Source organism: Nilaparvata lugens, chromosome 13 (assembly GCF_014356525.2).
Source record: "Nilaparvata lugens isolate BPH chromosome 13, ASM1435652v1, whole genome shotgun sequence".
NCBI classification, from domain to species: Eukaryota; Metazoa; Arthropoda; class Insecta; order Hemiptera; family Delphacidae; genus Nilaparvata; species Nilaparvata lugens.
This window is the reverse complement of record NC_052516.1, coordinates 30,876,147-30,897,788: the sequence shown is the minus strand read 5'-3', so window position 1 is coordinate 30,897,788 and position 21,642 is coordinate 30,876,147. Positions and strand designations below refer to the sequence as shown.

Genomic DNA, 21,642 nt, shown 5'->3' with positions numbered 1-21,642 from the left:
CCTCTTGGAATCCAAATTGACCCTTTTAGAAAAAGTTATTGCTCTTCAAAAAATTCAAAATTCTCCTTCTAACAATCTTCTCAAATATTTTAGAAAAGACAGACAGGAGAGATATAGGTCTGTAATTGGAAGGATCTGAATGATTTCCACTTTTGAAAATGGGAATGACCTTAGCTGTCTTCAAGACATCCGGAAAGATACCCGCAATTATACTTGCATTGAATATATCATACAATACTGGAACCAATGGTATAGCAATTCTTTTTAGAAGATAGGAAGATATACAATCGTGACCAGGAGACTTACCATTCCTCAAAGACTGTATCTCAGTGAGAATCTCATGATAATCTATTGGTCTTAAACTGAAAGCAAACTAATCGGTCTTATTATCTATTTTTATTGAGCTTTGCTTTTTGAAGATTGGTACAATAACACTTGATTTGAGATTCTCAGGGAAAATACCTTTTTCAAAACTTAGGTTTATTAAATGAACAATAAATGGTGCAATAGAAATCGAACTATTTTTTATTAATTTAGTATTAAAATTATCACAACCAGATGACGTTTTAGACTTCAAACTTTTGATTACATCAACAACTTCAGGAACAGTGGTAGGAAACAGATAAAAACGAATAACTGTTATTTTCAACTGGGCTGTTATCTTGCACTGATAAGCGTGAAGCAGGTACAGTATCATTTCTATCAACTGCAATTAGAAACTGATTTATTTCTCTAGCTACGTCTACCATCTCTACCATCAGAGAGCTCAACTTGTTCAATACCTTTATTCTTTTTAACTCCAGTTAGACTATTAATTATCTTCCACTGTTTGGTTGAATCACCCTGGCGAGACTGTAAGTCATTTTGAATAGTAATTATTCTTCTCAGTAATGATATCAGCCTTCAGTATTTGACAGAATGAATTAAAAAACGTTTGAAAAGAATTATCATAGGGTCTTCGCATTGCAATAACATAAAGTTGTTTTCTCTTTTTTAATTTATTCAATAGCTTCAGAGTTATCCACGGCCTAATTAATTGCGCTCTAGCTAGTTTTTTATTTACAATTCCAGTTTTTGAACTGGATTCAATTATTGCATTATTTGATATATCTTCTAGCTTTTGATAACAAAAATTGACGTCACTAATTCTTGCAAAGTCTTCATATATTACATCTTTAATTTTATTATTGACTAGTTTGTAATCTATATAGACCTTTTTTATTACATTCTCGGAGTCATTTTTTTTCTATCAAGCTTCCTATAAACAAGACCTAATATACAATGATCGGTGAGATTAACATAAAATATTGCTGTTTCATATCTGTCAATTTTTCTATCCTTAATAAAAATATGATCTATGCAGGTACCTACTGGTTAATTCTGTTTTTCTTGTTCGAGAATTAATTAATGATACAAACCCGTTATCGTTCAGTAAATTTACATACTTAGAAGCTTGAGAGTTCCTATTTAATATATTATTTATGTTCATATCACCCATCAGAATTGTATTCGTATTCAAGAACTGAGTTATTGAATAACAAATAGAATGAAATGGAATTTTACTAGTCATTCGATTGTTTGAAAAAAAGTTTCAGTACCCTGAATAGACCTACTCATTTTAAATAGCAAACTATAATTTCGGCTCAAATTTTTATACAAACTTCAACACCATAGTATCAGGCTTACTTTCAAGTAAAAAGTAAATTCGTATGGCTTTTGTTGGTGGGGAGTCCCTTGCGGGAAGGTCCCACCGCCTGAATATATAATTTGAGCCGTCAATGGGCCTCACGACTGTCATACTTCAGCCGGGACCGACAGTTTAACGTGCCCATCCGATAACACGGGAGTGATCTGGTTGAAAAACTTTTGGTTGTGAGTGGGTTCGAACCCGTGATCTCTATGCTGCTACGCAAGCACTCTATCCACTAGACCACGGATCACTCCAGTTTCAAGTAAGATTCATTCCTATTTTTTCAATTTTTCATAATTTTTTTCAAAATACATCCCCATATCTCCCCTGGATACGACACTGGTTATTATAAAATGCAACAGTAACTACGGAATCCAATGTTGCATTGAATTTAAATGAATCCAAGAGCATTGTAGATACATCAACTCAAACAGCCAAATCAACCATTAGCCGATTTTCTTCATTATCCTCTTTGTCCAGCATCAAAGCTACAGCAACGTGTCAGACATCTATGTTGTCTATGACTGAAAATATAATCGCGCGCTGCGAGGTTGGTGCCACAGAAAACACCCGCTTTTTTAAGGCTGCGCAAAGGCTAAAAATAAACTTTCTACTCGTGATATTTCTCAAAATTTCTCGATTCCTACATCATCAAGCTATCAAAATGAAAAAAGTTTTCTCGGGATAACATTTTTTTCCCGATCATTACTTTTTGAGATATGAGCGCCTGAAGTTTGAATTTTTGGGACAGAACATTTCAAATTCGGTAAGATATAAATCTATGAGATTTGGAGGATGGATTCTTCATGGTATTGTTAATCTAGTAAAACTAAAATTTTCTGAATATATCAATTTTTGAGAAAGATATTCAATTTACCAGAAATGACTCAACTAAAAGTTATTTTTGGTTATTTTCAGTAAATTGAAAAACTATCTTAAAAATTAATATTCTCGGAAAATTTTTGTCTTACAAGATCAACAATACCATGAAGAATCTATCCTCTGAATCTCATGGATTTATCTCTCACCTAATTTGCAATATTCTGTGTTCTGTCTCAAAAATTTTAACTTTAGGCGCTCATATCTCAAAAAGTAATTATCGGAAAAAAATGTTTTCCTGAGAAAACTTTATCATTTTGATAGCTTGATGATATACAAATCGAGAAACTTTGAAAAATATCACATAATAAAATTTGAATTGAAATGAGTCAATAAAAATTTATTGAAATATAGTAATGATTCGGAATAAGTATACAAGATGATTGAGTTTTTGGAAATACTACAGTTCAAGTTTAATTTTATACAATAAAATTGAACAAATTTTATATTTCAAGTTTCTATTTAATCAGGTTACTTGAGGAGTAGAATATGAAATCAGAATATTGAACTCTTCTAGTAAGAAAATATGATTAGAGTCAAAAATAAAAGAATTAATAGATCTCGATAAATGAATATGATTAGGGGAGCCTTGCTTTAACAAACTATTGTTTGTGCTTAGAAGAAAATTTTAACTATAAGCTTCAAGAAGTTAATCAAGACTGTATCTACAGATATGTATTTAAAAAGAAGTAACAATAAAATTTGCTCTCTACTATAATACTATGAAATTTCAAAAACTTATTTGGGCTTTATAGGGAGGGGTGGTGTGGATTTGAGATTAGGAAAATTGAGAATTTTAAATACAAACTTTACCAGGCCCAGTCAATTTCCTACAGTTTCCTTCAGTATCCTACAGTACTTGAAGCCTGAAACCAAAGAATCACTCCTACACTGAACACTGTCCAAGATCCAAGAGACTAAGAGAGACTATTCCCGGTCTGCTTGCCTTATACCATCACCACCTTCTTCCACACCTCACCACCCTCGCCATCTAGCTCCGCCTACACTCAAACTCTTCAACCTAATATTCAGATCACAGAATGAATTCAAATATCAATTAAAATCCACCCTAATGTTTATTATGATGTATGATTTTTAACTATGGCCCCCCTTGATTATCAAAACAAATGACATCATACATTTCACTTATATTCTTTTGAACTCTGAAGTTTGAATATTGACAATTAAATACATACTCATCGAATTTGATTAATACAGTAATCGATCTCAAGGTGCATACAGATATACGCGCCGCAAACATGAGCAATTCACTTTTAATCAGCTGACTATATCTGTATCCTTACAGAAACGGTAAGATACAGATATAAAAAGCTTGGCATCAACTGATTAATAGTGAATTGCTCATGTTCGCGGCACGTATATCTGTACGCACCTTTATGAATATAATATGCAAGATACTTTAATAATAAATACATGAAATGGAGAACAGAATACAATTTCATACAGTATATCATTACAATTGAATTGGATAAATCAAATTGATAAGATACTTAATAATTGAGCAGGTTTCTATAACTATACTCATTGTCAACATGTTTCAATCAGACATACCCAATTCTATTCACAAATTTACACTTAGGACGGGTTTCACCAGGAACTGAACTTGCCATTAGAGGAAGCGTGAACTCCAATTATCCTTCAACTTACAAAATCGGGTTTCACCACATTCCATGAGGGCTGATGAGCCGTTATAGAGTTAACCGGCCAAATTTGGTCAGTCAGCATCTGTTAATCTGTCATTAAGAAAAAATGGCAGCATTCTGTTCACTGTCATGTTGAAAGTAGATTGTTGAGGTTATGTTTGATTATTTTATTTGTAGTTTTTACGATTATTTTTTGGTAGATCAAATCGTTGTTTCAACATAGGAAGACCAAATAATGCTGGAAGGAGAGCATAGGAATTGGCATTTGAGAGTAACAGTTGGCATTTGTGATTATGTTGTTCGCCAACCTAGACGGTGTGACATCACATTTTGTAAGCAGGCTGGCATAGCTCAAATTGATAGTAGCGAGCAGCAATATCGATAAGATAAGATGCCAGCCAGCTATTATTCCGATTCATGCAGCTTTAATATAATGGAGATTCATTTCAATACTGCGATATTATAAATGTAAATGTCTGTCGAGTTATATTTTTAATTATTATTATATCCTCTCTCTCGGAAAGGTGTTCTCCAAATTATCCCTCTACCTCCATGTTCCTTTAGTCCTCTTACATTGAGAGTTTCGTTTCTCTCTTTTGCAATTGAGGGTGATTACCCTCCACCTCCATAACTTTGGGGCTACGGCATAATCTGCCAGAGTAACGGGACTCTCTCCCGGCAACTTAGAAGGAGCTCGGCCTGTTTTCGTCACTCTTCTCTAGACTTCTCCCGGACTGGCTCGTAATCGGTTTGAGTGTGCAGTTGATTCAAGTTGAATATTAGTGCGTGCTGAGTGAAAGTCTGAATCCAAAAAACGTACCTGAACCTGCTCTACCAACTGACGCCTATCCAGGGAACGAATACTTAAAAAAAACCCGGTGAGTCCGTTCCTTTATTGAAAAATTAGTTAAAAAGCACCCTTAGGTCGGAACAAGTCTTCACAAAATGGCGAGCCGCGAACATGGACGGGGCTCACTGGAAATAATTATTAATGAAAAATAATTTCCAGTTTAAAAAATCCATCATAGAAATACTATCAACATAATAACTAATCACAGATTCAGTATCAATTTTCACTCAATTAATAGCCCAGTCAATAAAGGTTTTTTCGATCCGAAAATTAAATAAAAGCTGAATCTTTTACCATCGATAGAACCCTCCCAGAGGGTCATTCTCCCAAAAGTCCCAAGAAATCCCCTTGGAGCTTTCCCCCCTAGCCGCCCTCAAAGTTGAAAAATGCAGTTAATCACGGAAAATCAATTATCTCTGTACCCATTGATCATAGACAGTTCTATTATATGCTATTCAATTTGTTACATTATGGACAACAATACTAGTCATATTCATTTTTTCAATAAAATTAACAGTTTTCTTGATAAAATAATATATTTGTAAAAATTTAGGGGGTTTGCGATTTGATTTTTTTGTTTTCTTCGATTAACTTCAAAGCAAGTAGTTTTAAAGAAAAATGAGTCGAATAATTAATGTAGCCACTCTCATTGCGAATCCATTGATGTATATTGTTATGTATTTGCGATTCGATTTGACGCCGTGGAAGGGGAAACAGTCGACGCGGAAGGGCTGGCTGACTCTCTTAGCCATAGTAAACAGCAAACTGGAAATCAATTATCTCTGAAACCATTAATCGAAAAAAAATCTATCATATGTCATTCGATTCGATAAATTAAGGACTACAATATTAGTCGTATTCATTTCCTCAATAAATCGAACAGTTTCCTTGATAAAATAATATAATGTAAAAATATAGGGGTTTTTCGATTTGATTTTTTCTCCGATTAACTTCGAAGCAAGTAATTTTAAAAAACAATGTGACAAATAATTCTTGTAGCCACATTCATTGTAAATCCATTGATATATATTGTTATGTATTTGTGATTCAAGTTGACTCTGTGGAAGGGGAAACAGCCGACGCGGCTGACTCCCTTCACCATAGTAAACAGAATAATACTGCTGTCTACATTGCATCTCATTTACACTATGGCCTCGAAACAATTAATTTTGTCTATTGTTTTGACATGCGCTGTATATAGATTTTCACTTTTCAATACTCTAAAAAAATATTACAATTTTCTTGACTTAACCATGATCATGATAAAAATCAGGATTTCGTTGTTTGCTCACAGAATTTATTATATTAATTTGAAGTGTGCCTTCTCCATACGAGTCAGAGGTAACACAATCTGATACGGTAGCTCTAGTTTCAGATATTGATGTTTTTCAACGAAGTTTCATGATATATTATGTGTCCGACTCCTTCATCTCATCCTTATTTTGTGAAAAAAAAATGAAGATTCAAAATTTCTTTTTATAGCTTTTTCTTGTGTTTTATCTTGTTTCATCACTCTTTATGATTTAAACACTTGATAATGGAATGAATATCATCAGATCACATGAACAGAAAAAATAAAAGGGTGGGCCTACCTGACATACTATATGATAACACTGTACTCCTGATAAGTTGAACATTTTCAAGCTGAAAGTAGATTAATTTGTTGCACATTCGGTTGAAATATTAACAAATGTTACCAATATTATCACATATAGTGAGAACGAATTACTCTGAAGCTTTCTATTCTCACTGAACATGAAGAGGCAATACCAAGCCAGAATCGCAGTTCCGTTCAAATCATTATTATCAGAGCTTTCAAATTGATGCTATGTAACTATGAATGTTATCCCCATCTCACAATTTCCCTATTTATCCTTGTCCTGATTCAGAATAAAGTAGTTGATTTCTATAATCACAAAAATCAATGTACAGTACCTATAATAAATAGTAAAAATAACAAAATTTCTAGTAATAATGCAACTTTTTCTAGGTATGAATTTCAAGGCTCATAAAATGACTTTTTCTCAATCACAGGCAGAAATTCCAATGATCATCATAATAGTAATTTAATGAAAATTGTTTGTATTGTACATTGTTCGACGTGAGATAAGCTACATCTTTAAGGTAATCAACGTATTTAGGATTATCATGTTTATGAATGAAAGCGAGACTGTGATAGAAGATTAGTCAAACTGAAATATAAACATTATATACAATGCATATTTCTGATCAACTATAATTACAAATGATAGTATCAAGCCGAGATGAATTGAGCAACTGAATTTCAAAGTTACTATCCACTGTTCAAATCGCACTGTGATTTCCTTTTACTTCCAAATGGATTGAATTGCCTCACTCTTCAACGTAGAAATTATTGTAAAAAAACCAGTGGAATGTGAACGTCATCCAAATAGCATTTGAATTTCAATTTTCAGATCATGAAATTCATAAAAAACTAATTCTTGAGAGAAGAATGATGAATTGCAAACAGTGCAAGTAACATTGTTACAAAGCGATACAATGAATATCAACATCGATTAATTTAATACTGGACTTATCAAATTTATATTACCGTTAATTTATATTATTTTTAAAGCTTATAAAATGTAAAACCAACATTTTAAATTTTCTCTACTGGAGCAAAACATCGATAGAAAATAAAGAAGAGCCCATTATAAGCACAATATACTTCTGTACTATGTAAAATGATCTATTCTTTTGGTGCCCTAATCAAAATCAATTTCAATCAACATTAATTGACATAAAGAAAAGCTTCTGCCAACCTTGTGTAATGAATGACAAGATGCGAGTGGAGGTGAAAAATCGATATGTTAACAAAAATAAAAGAAGATGATGAATCATCTTCCGATTAATGGTTACAGAGATAATTGATTTCCAGTTTGCTGTTTACTATTGCTAAGAGAGTCAGCCGCGCCGTTCCGCGTCGACTGTTTCCCCTTCCACCGCGTCAAATCGAATCGCAAATACATGGAAATATACATCAATGGATTCGCAATGAGAGTGGCTGCATTAATTATTTGACTCATTTTCCTTCAGAACTACTTGTTTAGAAGTTAATCGAAGAAAACAAAAAAATAAATCGCAAACCCCCTAAATTTTTACATATATATTATTTTATCAAGAGAACTGTTAATTTTATTGAAAAAATGAATATAACCAATATTGTAGTCCATAATGTAACGAATCGAATGGCATATAATAGAACTGTTTCTGATCAATGGTTACAGAGATAATTGATTTCCCGTGTCCACCTGCATTTTTCATGTTTTAGGGGGCTGGGGCGGAAAGCTCCAAGGGGATTTCTTGGGACTTTTGGGAGAACGACCCTCTGGGAGGGTTCTATCGATGGTGGGAAATTCAGCTTTGATTTAATTTTCGGATCGAAACTGCTTTTTTGGACCTTCATTGACTGGGCTATAAGGTCGAGTTACCTGAAATAATTCATCATTGAAAAAAAATTATTGAATTTATTAGAAAATTCAGAGAGCACACTTTAACGAGAGAGAAGTCGCTTTTGGGATAGGCTATGGAAATTTCTTCCATCTCTGTACGGGACCTTACACCATTGCTCAAGTATCCAGTCAGGGTGATGTCTGCAGAGCCCTGCTGTCTGTGGTTGGACTTGCTTCATGAGGCTCTCGAGAGATTCATTTGCCGAATCATCCAGCTACCAGATTAAGGAAGAAAATTATATAACCTTGCCCTACTATACTCAAAGAGCTTTACACCACTGTGGACTTACTTCCGGACCCTGACAAGGCTCGAGAATCACATTAGATTAGCATCACCGTCATTGGAGTCTCTCCATTTCATAGATCATCAATCTAAGATCAACCCACATGGAATGCAAGTAATAAAAGTAATTTGTTTGTATTTCTACACATCGACTTCCTTTAGTATACATAATATATCCTTTATGAGTAAATTTTATATAATTCAACCTGTTATACTGGTTGATCGAATAATCAGCTGATTCGTTCAGCATTGATTCTACTAATTATCGATTTATTCAAGATCGACTAATTCTTTTCAAAATGTAAACAAATAATTCTAACCTCAATGTTCATGCACTTTTATTTTTTATAATCCGCCAATAATAAGTAAGCCGCTTTATAATTTTTTGACCTTACCAATGGGTTCTCATAGTTATTGAATCACAATTATACAAGTTTTCTTATCGTTTTTGATAATGCTATTACTCCTAATCGCTAATAATACTTGATTTAAGTTGATTTATCCTTTGACTAGGTCTAACCTTCTTTTCAATTTTATAATTCTATTAAAATTCATTGGTTCATTTTAAAATATTTGGTGGTATTAAATTACCACGTGACAAATGTAAAACCAACATTTTAAATTTTCTCTACTGGAGCAAAACATCGATAGAAAATAAAGAAGAGCCCATTATAAGCACAATATACTTGTGTACTATGTGTAAAATGATCTATTCTTTTTGGTGCCCTAATCAAAATCAATTTCAATCAACATTAATCGACATAAAGAAAAGCTTCTGCCAACCTTGTGTAATGAATGACAAGATGCGAGTGGAGGTGAAAAATCGATATGTTAACAAAAATAAAAGAAGATGATGAATCATCTTCCGATTAATCTTATACGGTAGGGTACTTTGTGGTTAAATGTGAAACACTTTCATGATTTTCCTACCTTTTATGCATGCTTACTCTTCCTTTCTGGACTGTCTAAATAATGTAGATTCAACTAGTAAGAACGGAAGATAAGCTACTTTACAGAGAGAATATATAAGCTTATGCTTTTTGGGCCAGCATGTGGAAGCGTCAGTTATGACTTGTCATAATTTAAAAAACACAAAACAAATATTACATTGAAGGACAGTATGCTATATGCAGTATTACTGCATATTTTGGAATGGCCTCTATGGGTCTGCCTCAAATGTCAATTCTCTGTAATACTCCTTCGATCCATTTAAGCCCCATATCACTTGCCGCATGCACCTCCTGCAATCCTCCCTCACATGGGAACAGAGGCAGTTCGAAACCAAGTGCTCCATTGTCTGTATCTCGCCACATTCACAGTATGGGTCAGGTGTAAACCCCATAAGGCAAGAGACTGGGCGCATCTTCCAGTAGATGTCCGGAACCTGTTCAAACAGCACCACTGCCGGCGGCCAAGCAGTGTCCCTGGCACCTGTACATTTGGATCCTCAATTAGGTGTTTATTCTTTACTGATGAGGAGGACCACCTTGCCTTCCAAATTGTTTCAATATCCTGACCATTCTGATCATCTAATCTCAGATACCTCCTAGATTGTAGCCGTCTTGCTGGTGCATTATTTAGCTCTTAGCTATTGGCAACTCATTCCTTGAGACAACCTGTTAACAAGTTGTCTTGTCTTATTCAATCTGCGGAGGTCTGGTGGCAGGACATTACAAAGCACAGGTAGCCAGTTGGTCTCTGTTGGTCTTAATGTGCCACTGATTTTTCTCATGGATTCATTTAGCTGCACATCGATCTTTCCCACATGTGCACTATGTGCCCACACAGGTGAGCAGTATTCAGCCACACTGTACACCAAGGCAAGACTGGATGTTCGCAGCGTTCCCACATTGCAACCCCAGGTTGTTCCAGCCAGTTTGCTTATAATATTGTTTCTGGTCTTTACTTGTCTCTTACACCCTCCAAGTGATGGCGGTATGTTAGAGACCTATCAAGTCGCACACCTAGGTATCGAGGAGCTTCCTGATGTGTCAGTCTCTCTCCACAGAAAACAATATTTAGCCTTCTCCCTGCATCCCGATTACTGAGATGAAAAGCTGTTGTGACTGTCTTGGTTGGGTTGGGTTTCAGGTGCCATGCCTTGAAGTATTCTGCCAAATTTTCCAGATCTCTGTTGAGCGTAGTTTCCAATACCTCAAATGAGGAATCTTGTGCCACCAAGCCAATATCATCTGCATACACAAATTTCTGTGCTCCTGTGGTAGGGAGATCGGCGGTATACATATTAAAGAGCATCGGGGATAGCACGGAGCCCTGAGGTAGTCCATTCTGTATTCTCCTCACAGAGCTTCCCATACCACCATGTGCCACCCTCAGCTTTCTATTCAATAGCAGGGATCGTATGAGGTTGACAGTTGCTCTACATTTCAATGTCCGTGTAAGTTTTAGCAGCAGTGCACTGTGCCAGACTGTGTCATAGGCCGAGCTAAGGTCAAGAAATACTGCCCCTGACTTCAGCTTCCTCTCAAAACCATGCTCTATGTAGGTTGTGATGGACAGCACTTGTTCTTCACAGCTACGGCCTTCCCTAAATCCTGCCTGTTCCTGTGGAAGAGACTCTTCTACTCTTCCAATAATCCTGGACAGTAGGACACGCTCAAAAAGCTTATAGATGACAGATAGGAGTGATATTGGTCTGTAGCTCTTTGGGTCACTAGGCTCCTTTCCTGGCTTCAGAATGGCAACAACTTTTGCTCTCTTCCATACCACTGGTGTTCTGGATTTCTCCATAACAATTGTGAAGAGGTTACTTAGCCAGTGTATGGCCTTGGGTCCCAGGTTCCTTATGAATTCAGGAAGGATGCCATCAACTCCAGCAGCTCTACCCAGCTTGACGTTTTTGATTGCAGCTAACACCTCACTATGGTTCACTGGACTCACAAAGCCAGATCTTTCAGTACATCTATGCAATTCTCTTCTCAGATGTCGCTTCATATGCAGTAAGTCTCTGTGTGGTACATTGATATCGCTAACCTCACATATGGTGTCAGCTATTACATCAGGTGAGACCGTTGCATGGGTTGTGCTCACTTTCGCTGCTCCGAGTCTTCTAAGAAGATTCCATGATTTTCTACTGGAATGAGTAAAATCCATGCTCTCCATTGCAGCCACCCATCTGCTGCGTCTCTCCTCATCCAGTTTTTGCATCAGCTGGTTGGCAGTCTCATCACTGTGTGAATTCCTGTATTCTTTGAGGAGGTCACTACACTCCTTACTCCAGCAGGGAATGTAACTCTTCCCATGACCTCTTGGCATTGATCTTTTAGCCGCCACATAAATCAGTTTGGTGAATCTATCATAATTCTCAATAGACACTGGGATTCTGCTAACAGTCTTTTCTATCACTTCTGTGAATGGGCCCAGTCCGCTCTACGTAGATTCCATCTTGGCATTTCTCGATTTTGGATAGATGGCAGCACAATCCAACTTCAATGACTGCGACACTATGCTGGGTTCTTGGAAAGCGGGATTCTATTGTTCTCTCAGTCATCAGTGGCCTACCATTCTCAGAGCATGTCACAAAACAGAGATCTGGTGATGATGTTGTTCTCCAGCGTGCAGAATGGAAAGTAGGGCTCTGTTTTGCATCAAAGACCAGGAAGCAGCCAGCTCCCTCCATCCACTGCTCTAACTCTGCTCCATCAGCATTGACATGACTGTACCCCCATAGTGGACTGTGTGAATTGAAATCTCCTGCATATATACATGGGTGTTCTGCAGCCGGTAATGGAGAAGTGCTCCACCTTTCTGAGGGAGGCTTGTAGACATTGAAAATTGTTGTGTCTCCATATTTTATCCCAATGGAATGACAGTTTCCATCCACAGCTGTACATAGCATGGCCTTGTCCTGGGTAATATATGTGGCAAGACCATGCTTGTCATGAAGAAGAAAATTAATCAAAGAATACCCTGGGATTTTTAGCCTGCTCTCGGCATTTGTAGCAACATGTGTCTCTTGAAGGAGTATTATATCTATTTTGAGGTCCCTCATCATCTCTCCACATATTTCAGCCTTTGATCTAGAAATTCCTTCAATGTTGAGCTGAGCAACTCTTAGATTATTATGCCTAATTTCAAGCAGAGTATTGTCATTATAATTTTGAGATAGCTGTGTTGAGCCCTGACAAGGGCTGTTTGGCCCATTCGACCGGGAGACATTTGTGTCCGGTCAGCTTTTCTGAGGCTTACACCGTGGGGCACCTCAATTACTTTATGCAGTGACAATTAATAATTTCCCTGTGCTACATCGCCAATATCCAACCAATACCAATACCCCGGGACGCAGAATGTTATTTATATTAGGAGCCGCTTGGTTGGTGTAAGAAAGAGGGTACAAAGAATGTTGGAAAAAGCAGGTGTGTGGAAAAGGGGGAAAAGGTATGATAGGTGGGGGGGGGGAGTTAATAAGGAGGTTTCAAATCATCAACCTGGCTCTGGCAGATGTTATGCCGGTCCGCTATGGCGGTTATGTTCCGTTTTTGTTCACTTGACTTTAGCCTTTTCAAGTCAAGCTATCCAGCCGCACCGCGAGGAGGCACGCATCTTTCATATGATTTCTATCTTTTAGAGATGGTAGAGTAAGGTCACGTTCAGAAAGATGCCGGAACAAAGAGAGAATCATAGAAAGTTTCAACTCAACAAGCCCAATGAATACATTGAATACAATGAATACATTTTTTTATGCCTCAGCCGTCATATATTATATTTGGCTCAACAAAAGGTATATTATCAACCTGGCTTGGAGAATATTAACTGTAGAAAACAGCAAACACTGCATGCTATGATTTTTCAGGAAATAGCCACTGTTAACACTATTGTAATCAATGATTTATCTCAGTTTTTGACATTCATAACTTATGATAAATTTTAGCATAGAATTATGATCATACACACATATTTTAAATATGTATAATATTATGTAATAGTATGAATATTTTATCGGTTGCAAACAATATCTTTGTCTGTCATAGAATGCATGATTCAGCACATTTATAACAACAAAATGATTTTAGAGAATTTATAGAATTGATTGTTTCGAGCGCCATAGTGTGAATAAGATGTAACTTAGAAAGCAGTAGGCATACTACTGTATTTTACTGTTTACTATGGTGAAGAGAGTCAGCCACGCCGTACCGCGTCGACTGTTTCCCCTTCCACAGCGTCAAATCGAATCGCAAATAAATAACAGTATACATCAATGGATTCGCAATGAATGTGGCTACATTAATTATTTGTCCAATTTTTTCAGATTATTTGCTTCGAAGTTAATCGGAGAAAACCAAAATCAAATCGAAAAACCCCTAAATTTTTACATATATATTATTTTATCAAGGAAACTGTTCGATTTTTGAGGAAATGAATACGACTAATATTGTAGTCCTTAATTAAACGAATCGAATGACATATGATAGATTTTTTCCGATTAATGGTTACAGAGATAATTGATTTCCAGTTTGCTGTTTACTATTGCTAAGAGAGTCAGCCGCGCCGTTCCGCGTCGACTGTTTCCCCTTCCACCGCGTCAAATCGAATCGCAAATACATGGAAATATACATCAATGGATTCGCAATGAGAGTGGCTACATTAATTATTCGACTCATTTTCCTTCAGAACTACTTGTTTAGAAGTTAATCGAAGAAAACAGAAAAATAAATTGCAAACCTCCTAAATTTTTACATATATATTATTTTATCAAGAGAACTGTTAATTTTATTGGAAAAATGAATATAACCAGTATTGTAGTCCATAATGTGACGAATCGAATGGCATATAATAAAACTGTTTCTGATCAATGGTTACAGAGATAATTGATTTCCCGTGTCCACCTGCATTTTTCATGTTTTAGGGGGCTGGGGCGGAAAGCTCCGAGGGGATTTCTTGGGACTTTTGGGAGAACGACCCTCTGGGAGGGTTCTATCGATGGTGGGAAATTCAGCTTTGATTTAATTTTCGGATCGAAACTGCTTTTTTGGACCTTCATTGACTGGGCTATAAGGTCGAGTTACCTGAAATAATTCATCATTGAAAAAAAATTATTGAATTTATTAGAAAATTCAGAGAGCACACTTTAACGAGAGAGAAGTCGCTTTTGGGATAGGCTATGGAAATTTCTTCCATCTCTGTACGGGACCTTACACCATTGCTCAAGTATCCAGTCAGGGTGATGTCTGCAGAGCCCTGCTGTCTGTGAGCGGTTGGACTTGCTTCATGAGGCTCTCGAGAGATTCATTTGCCGAATCATCCAGCTACCAGATTAAGGAAGAAAATTATATAACCTTGCCCTACTATACTCAAAGAGCTTCACACCACTGTGGACTTACTTCCGGACCCTGACAAGGCTCGAGAATTACATTAGATTAGCATCACCGTCATTGGAGTCTCTCCATTTCATAGATCATCAATCTAAGATCAACCCACATGAAATGCAAGTAATAAAAGTAATTTGTTTGTATTATGCTCTCATTTCCATCATTTTAATTCAAGTATTTAATTATCGTTGCATTATATTATAAGCCTATATTTATGTAAATGTATCCCAATGGCGAATTTATGTTATATTTCTGTGTCACCAACTTGAAAATTGTGAAGTTGTGTGTTGTGTCTCCTGCTGCCCCATTCCAGAATGATCAGTATTATTAAATTAAATAAATTGATTGATATATCAATTTTGAATATTGTGATAATTCACTATTTGAAAATACTTATCTTTCTCAATTGGAGCAGAGCTCCATGTACTCTATTCTTGAGTTTTGTGTCCACTTGATGTTATGTGATGGTGCAGCAGGACAATGTGATATATTTGTGTTAAATGTAAAATATTATATGTCTTTCTTCATGTGCCAGTGCAGTTATCAGCACCTTAAGTGCACTCCACTGTTGGGAGTAGCCCTTCTGGTCTTCAAGACAAAATATTTTGAAGCAATATTCCAAATTTAAACTTGAATTTTCAAATAAAACTTTAGAGTTTTTCACATAAGATAACTGCACAAAACGTTAAATTAATATGTAATGCACATAGTTGCATGAAAGGACAATTTTGATACTAACTGATCTTGTATTTACACTGATTGAATAATATTATCAACACAGACAAAAAACTAATTAAAATTTAAAGTGGTAGAAAAATTGTTAAATCAATAGCAGCAATGTGCTGTAATAACAAAACATCAAGTAGTAATAAAATTAAATAACAAAACAAAGCCAAAAAATAACAAAAATTAACCAAAGAAAAATGTCTGTGATATTTTATATGAACAAATTCAGTATTATTATTATTATTCACATTAAGATCATTATTATATTTGTTAGATGTATTATTATATTTGTTAGGTGTGTTATTATATTGTTAGATGTTATTTAAATGTATATTATTTGTTATTATCAGCATGCCCCACTGTAAGTGAGAAAGCTATTAGATTCGAAGATAAACACTGCCAATAAACCAAAATCAATTTGAAAGAATATTACTCAAAGAGTGAACGCACAGCCGGCCAATGAGATAATCAAATTAGAGAGATGAAACATGAGGGAGGAATCAAAGAATAGAGCCAAACACAAAGTGAACACATGAAAGAGATAGGAAGAGGTACCCAATTTAATTGACAAGGTAGTCGAGAGAATGAATAAAAAACACATTTATGGAAATTGCCAACATTTATAATAATTGAAATAGAAGGAAATCATGAACCAAACTGTGTGAATCCAAAATGTAACATGAGGAAGAATGCTCAAATTTTAATTAGCCTTCGAGAATTGCTATTTGCAAACTTATGTGGCATCACTGATGTTGTCATATTTGGAGATGTTGGAGTATGGCGGGCCAGCAAATTTGGTATTGCATCTTGTTGCATCATTTGGGATTTTCTTCTTTTTTTTGGTGAGTGGCGCTTGTTGCCCACTTCACTAATTATTGTAATTGTGGGAAGAAATCCACTTGTGAAGTCGAAGGGCTTGGACCCAGGCTTACATTATTTGTACTGATGGTTGATTGTTTCCCATCGGGTACTACCATAATACTAAAGTATAACAGTGTAGTGTTGGAGATGCTAGGCTAGTCTTGCTGTAGTTGACCCGATGTGGGGGCTAAAATGTGCTGTATGGGTGAGAAATTGGCAAGAATTTGAGACTCAACCTCTTGCAAATTTGGGGCTTTTATGTGAAATCGGATTTTGTAAGCAGGCTGGCATAGCTCAAATTGATAGTAGCGAGCAGCAATATCGATAAGATAAGATACCAGCCAGCTATTATTCTGATTCATGCAGCTTTAATATAATAAAGATTCCCGCCTTGTGCCAGCCTGTACCTGTTGAATATTTGTGCGTGCAGAGTGAAAGACTGAATCCAAAAAATGTACCTGTACCTGCTCTAACAGCTGACGCCTATCCTGGGAACGAACGCTTGAAAAAACCCGGTAAGTCTGTTCCTTTATTGAAAAATTAGTTAAAAAAGACCCTTAGGTCGGAACCAGTTCTCACAATGGGTAAGAGAAAGTGTTGATGATTTTAATAATCTGGACAGAATCAACTTATTCTTCAATAAGATTGACAAGATGCTCTGAGTGGATTCTTGCCCACACCTTTTTCTACCAGAATAACCAGTTAAGCTCTGGGCCAGCTAGACTCAGTCGGCGTCTGACTGAGGCTTGGTGTGCTGTCCGTCAACCACCCACGTTCGAGTCGGGGGTTGGAACAGGGCCTTGAGTACCTTGTTGCAGTGATTCCCTCTTTTAGGAAAGAGGGGCCATGCTTTTGCACTGCCTAACAGGGTCGGGCGGGGAGTGATAGGAGTAGGAACGATCTGGTGTCTTCTGTGAGTATGGATTTCGGGACGAGAAAGCGTTTCCAATCATCACTGGATGTCCTCTTGCTATTCCCGATGGAATTAGGAAGGTGGAAGAGCCATGGAACTTGGCGTCACGGCTGGTCACCAGGTCCCTCACCTCAGGTACCGGGTTTTACTGGCTATCAGGACTGGCGTCTCGGGGTCGAGAGAGGCGTTCTCAAGCCTTACTCGGGGTCCTCTTGCTATTGCAGTTGGAACTAGGTGGAAGAGCCTCAGAACTGAGTGTCGCGGCTGGTCACCGGGTCCCTCACCACGGGAACCGGCTGCCTCCTGCGGCCAGGATCGATGTCTCTGGGTCGATAAAAGCCTTCCCAAGCCTCACTCGAGATCCTCTTGCTGTTCCTGATGGATTCAGCAAGATAAATGAGCCCTGGAACCGGGCCACTGCTGGTCATTGGGTCCCTCACCTCGGGAACCAGCTGTCTCCTGCGGCCAGGAACAATGTCTCGGGGTCGAAAAAGGCCTTCCCAAGCCTTACTCGAGGTCCTCCTGCTGTTCCCGTTTGGAATTAGCAAGATAGGAGAGCCCTGGAACCGGGCGTCACTGCTGGTCACCAAGTCCCTCACCACGGGTACCGAGCGTTTCTGGCTATCAGGACTGGTGCCCCGGGGTCAAGAAAAGCGTTTATAAGCCTTAAACGGAGTTCTCTTGCTTTCCCAGTTGTAACTAGCAAGGTAGAAGAGCCTCAGAACCGGTCATCACTGCTGGTCACCGGGTCCATCACCTCCAGAACCGGCTATCTCCTGTGGCCAGGTTCGGTGTCTTGGGATCGAGAAAGGCTTTTCCAAGCCTCACTCTTGGTCCTCTAGCTATTCTCGATGAAATTAGCAAGATAGAAGAGCCCTGGAACCGGGCATCACTGCTGGTCACCAGGTCCCTCACCTCGGGAGCCGGCCAGTCTCCTGCGGCCAGGATTGATGTCTCAGGGTCGAGAAAGGCCTTCCTAAGCCTTACTCGAGGTCCTCTTGCTTATCCCGAAGGAATTAGCAAGATAGAAGAGCCCTGGAATCGGGCATCACGACTGGTCACCATTCCCTCACCTCGGGAACCAGCTGTCTCCTGCGGCCAGGAACAATGTCTCGGGGTCGAAAAAGGCCTTCCCAAGCCTTACTCGAGGTCCTTCTGCTGTTCCCGTTTGGAATTAGCAAGATAGGAGAGCCCTGGAACCGGGCGTCACTGCTGGTCACCGATTCCCTCACCACGGGTACCGAGCGTTTCTGGCTATCAGGACTGGTGCCCCGGGGTCAAGAAAAGCGTTTATATGCCTTAAACGGAGTTCTCTTGCTTCCCCAGTTGTAACTAGCAAGGTAGAAGAGCCTCAGAACCGGTCATCACTGCTGGTCACCTCCTGCGACCAGGTTCGGTGTCTTGGGGTCGAGAAAGGCTTTTCCAAGCCTCACTCTTGGTCCTCTAGCTATTCTCGATGAAATTAGCAAGATAGAAGAGCCCTGGAACCGGGCATCACTGCTGGTCACCAGGTCCCTCACCTCGGGAGCCGGCTGTCTCCTGCGGCCAGGATTGATGTCTCAGGGTCGAGAAAGGCCTTCCCAAGCCTTACTCGAGGTCCTCTTGCTTATCCCGAAGGAATTAGCAAGATAGAAGAGCCCTGGAATCGGGCATCACGACTGGTCACCATTCCCTCACCTCGGGAACCAGCTGTCTACTGCGGCCAGGATTTGTGTCTCAGGGTCGAAAAAGCCCTTCCTAAGCCTTACTCGAGTTCCTCTAGCTCTTCCTAGTATTCTTCGTGATGTTCCTGGGTCCAGTCAGGTTTTAGCCCAAAACCCAACTTGTCACCACTGGTCGAATCAGGCAAGCTGGCTGCTGGAAGTTGCAGAAGTGGTCATACAATACTCGCCTTCCTGCAAGTGTTGTATCTTGGAGCTTCCAGCGTCTCCTATCAACTCCAGTTAATGGAAGTAATTTGAAGTAGTCGAAGGAGTAGGAGTAGACTCTGGTCACGAGCTGTAGTCACTCTCTGGCTGCATGCTGCCTCCTTCGATAGTTCTCGACCAACCATCTGTGCTAGACTGTTCTTCTCTGCAACTCGGCGAGCCTCTCTCGGCAGCCGAGTGGAAGGGGTAAGGGTGCGCGGCAAAGTTGAGCAGTAGCTCAGTGCCTGTCTCGCTTGTTGAACAACGAGATCTTATGATGAGATTACCAAGCGTATTCAAAACTAGCTCTAAAATCAATTCCTCTCACTAGTTACGATATACATCGTGACACACTGTTCGTTCTAGGGGAAGGGGGAGAAGAAACAAGGAGGAAGAGGATTGGTGAGGATGAGAAGAGTATGCAATGGACATATGTCTCCAAACACCGGGTACATGCTGTCGCATCTCCGACAGTCATGAGATACTGTACAATCATCTGGGTGCCAGGTTTGGTCCTCACCAACCAGTGAGAATGCAGCGGCCTTGTCAAAGATAATAGCAGTGGGATATCTGGCCATGTTCTTGGCTTGATCCTATTGGATTTGAACTGCTGAGTCGCGCCATGCTTCCGCACTGAGTAAGCACGCCGTGCTTTCGCACTGCTCAGATGTGCGCCTTGCTTCCGCTCTGCTACGTGTGAGGGTTTTCACCCCGCTCGGGAGCGTCATGCTCTCGCTCTCCTAGGCGCGAGGATTTTCGCCCCGTTCGGGAGCGCAGTGCTTCCACTCTGCTAGGTGCAAGGATTTTCGCCCTACTCGGGAGCGTCGTGCTTCCGCACTGCATAGGAACGCCATGCTTCCTCACTGTATAGGAACGCCGTGCTTCCGCACTGCTAGGTGCGAGGATTTTCGCCCCGCGGGTGGCCGTGCTTGCGCACTGATTTGGCTTCCAGCTGGGATGAATCTCCAACACGACCGGGAACTAGTTGAGGTCTCAGCATCAGTCAGCTGAGATGCAGCTCCAATAATTCCAGGAGCTCGTTGAGGTAACAGCAGTAATGGCTGAGGTACAGCTCAATGGTAAGTCAATTTGGGGATTCGATTTCTGTTTGCCAAACCCGAATTCTCTTATTCCCTGCCAAAGTGATTTAGATTCTTGTCTATTGTTTGTCATGAACAAATAATTCAAGTACCCAATCTTTGAGTTCCATAATTCCTGTTTAACTCTATTTCTAAGGCTCCTATACTCTATCAAACTGTCCAAGTCAAATGTCTTTTTAAATTTTCTATGTGCTTTGTCTCTACATCCCATCATCTCAAGTATGTCTTCAGTTATCCACAGTACTCGTCGTTTTCTATTAATCCTCCTTGTCACATAAGGTGCATGTTTGTCATACAAAGTCAAAGTCCAATTCTCGAAAGCCTTGACCATGTCATCAACTGAAGGTAACGCTTCAATTTGATGCCATGGAGTCCGAGCCACATCAGTCAGGAAGGTGGCTTCATCAAAGTTTTTGAAGACTCTGTAAGTGATAATTTTCTGTTCTGGCTTAGGTATCTTATGGGAAAGTACACAGTAGATCAAATCATATCCAGAAATAGCTGGTACTGGAATTTGGCCCGCTTGAAGAGCCTCGTTAGGATCACTAACAATGAGAAAGTAAATGAGTGTGTCAGATTCATTAGTATGATGAGTTGGATCAACAGGTAAAATAGTCATGTTCGGCATTGGAAAGTTGTAGTCAGTTGAAAGAAGTCAAAGTTACGATTTGTCATGTTCAAGTCAGTGTTCATTTCCCCCATAACTAGTATACGGTTATAACAAGGCATAAGAGAAAGCAAGGCATTTTCGAAGTCTGTAAAATGACCTATTTTTGGTGGCGATAACAGATACCAACGGGTAATTTATCAGTACTAGATAAAAATAATTCAAGTAGCATAAACTCTGGTCTGGAACAATACTCTTGTTTAGATGTGATTAAAACTTTAGTTTTATTTGCTTTAGAGCTTATTTGCTAGAAACATACCTGCGTCATTATAACTATTATTGAAATAATCATACCTACTT

General features: G+C 38.7%; 1 protein-coding gene across 1 annotated transcript in view; it reads left to right on the top strand.

The window, feature by feature from the left end:
* LOC111049535 overlaps positions 1-21,642 on the top strand; it is a 101,407-nt gene that overhangs the window by 38,105 nt on the left and 41,660 nt on the right. Inside the window, exon 4 of the mRNA XM_039440421.1 lies at positions 17,186-17,270. Within this exon, the coding sequence (XP_039296355.1) occupies positions 17,186-17,270 (85 nt within the window). The remainder of the gene's footprint in view (positions 1-17,185; positions 17,271-21,642) is intronic.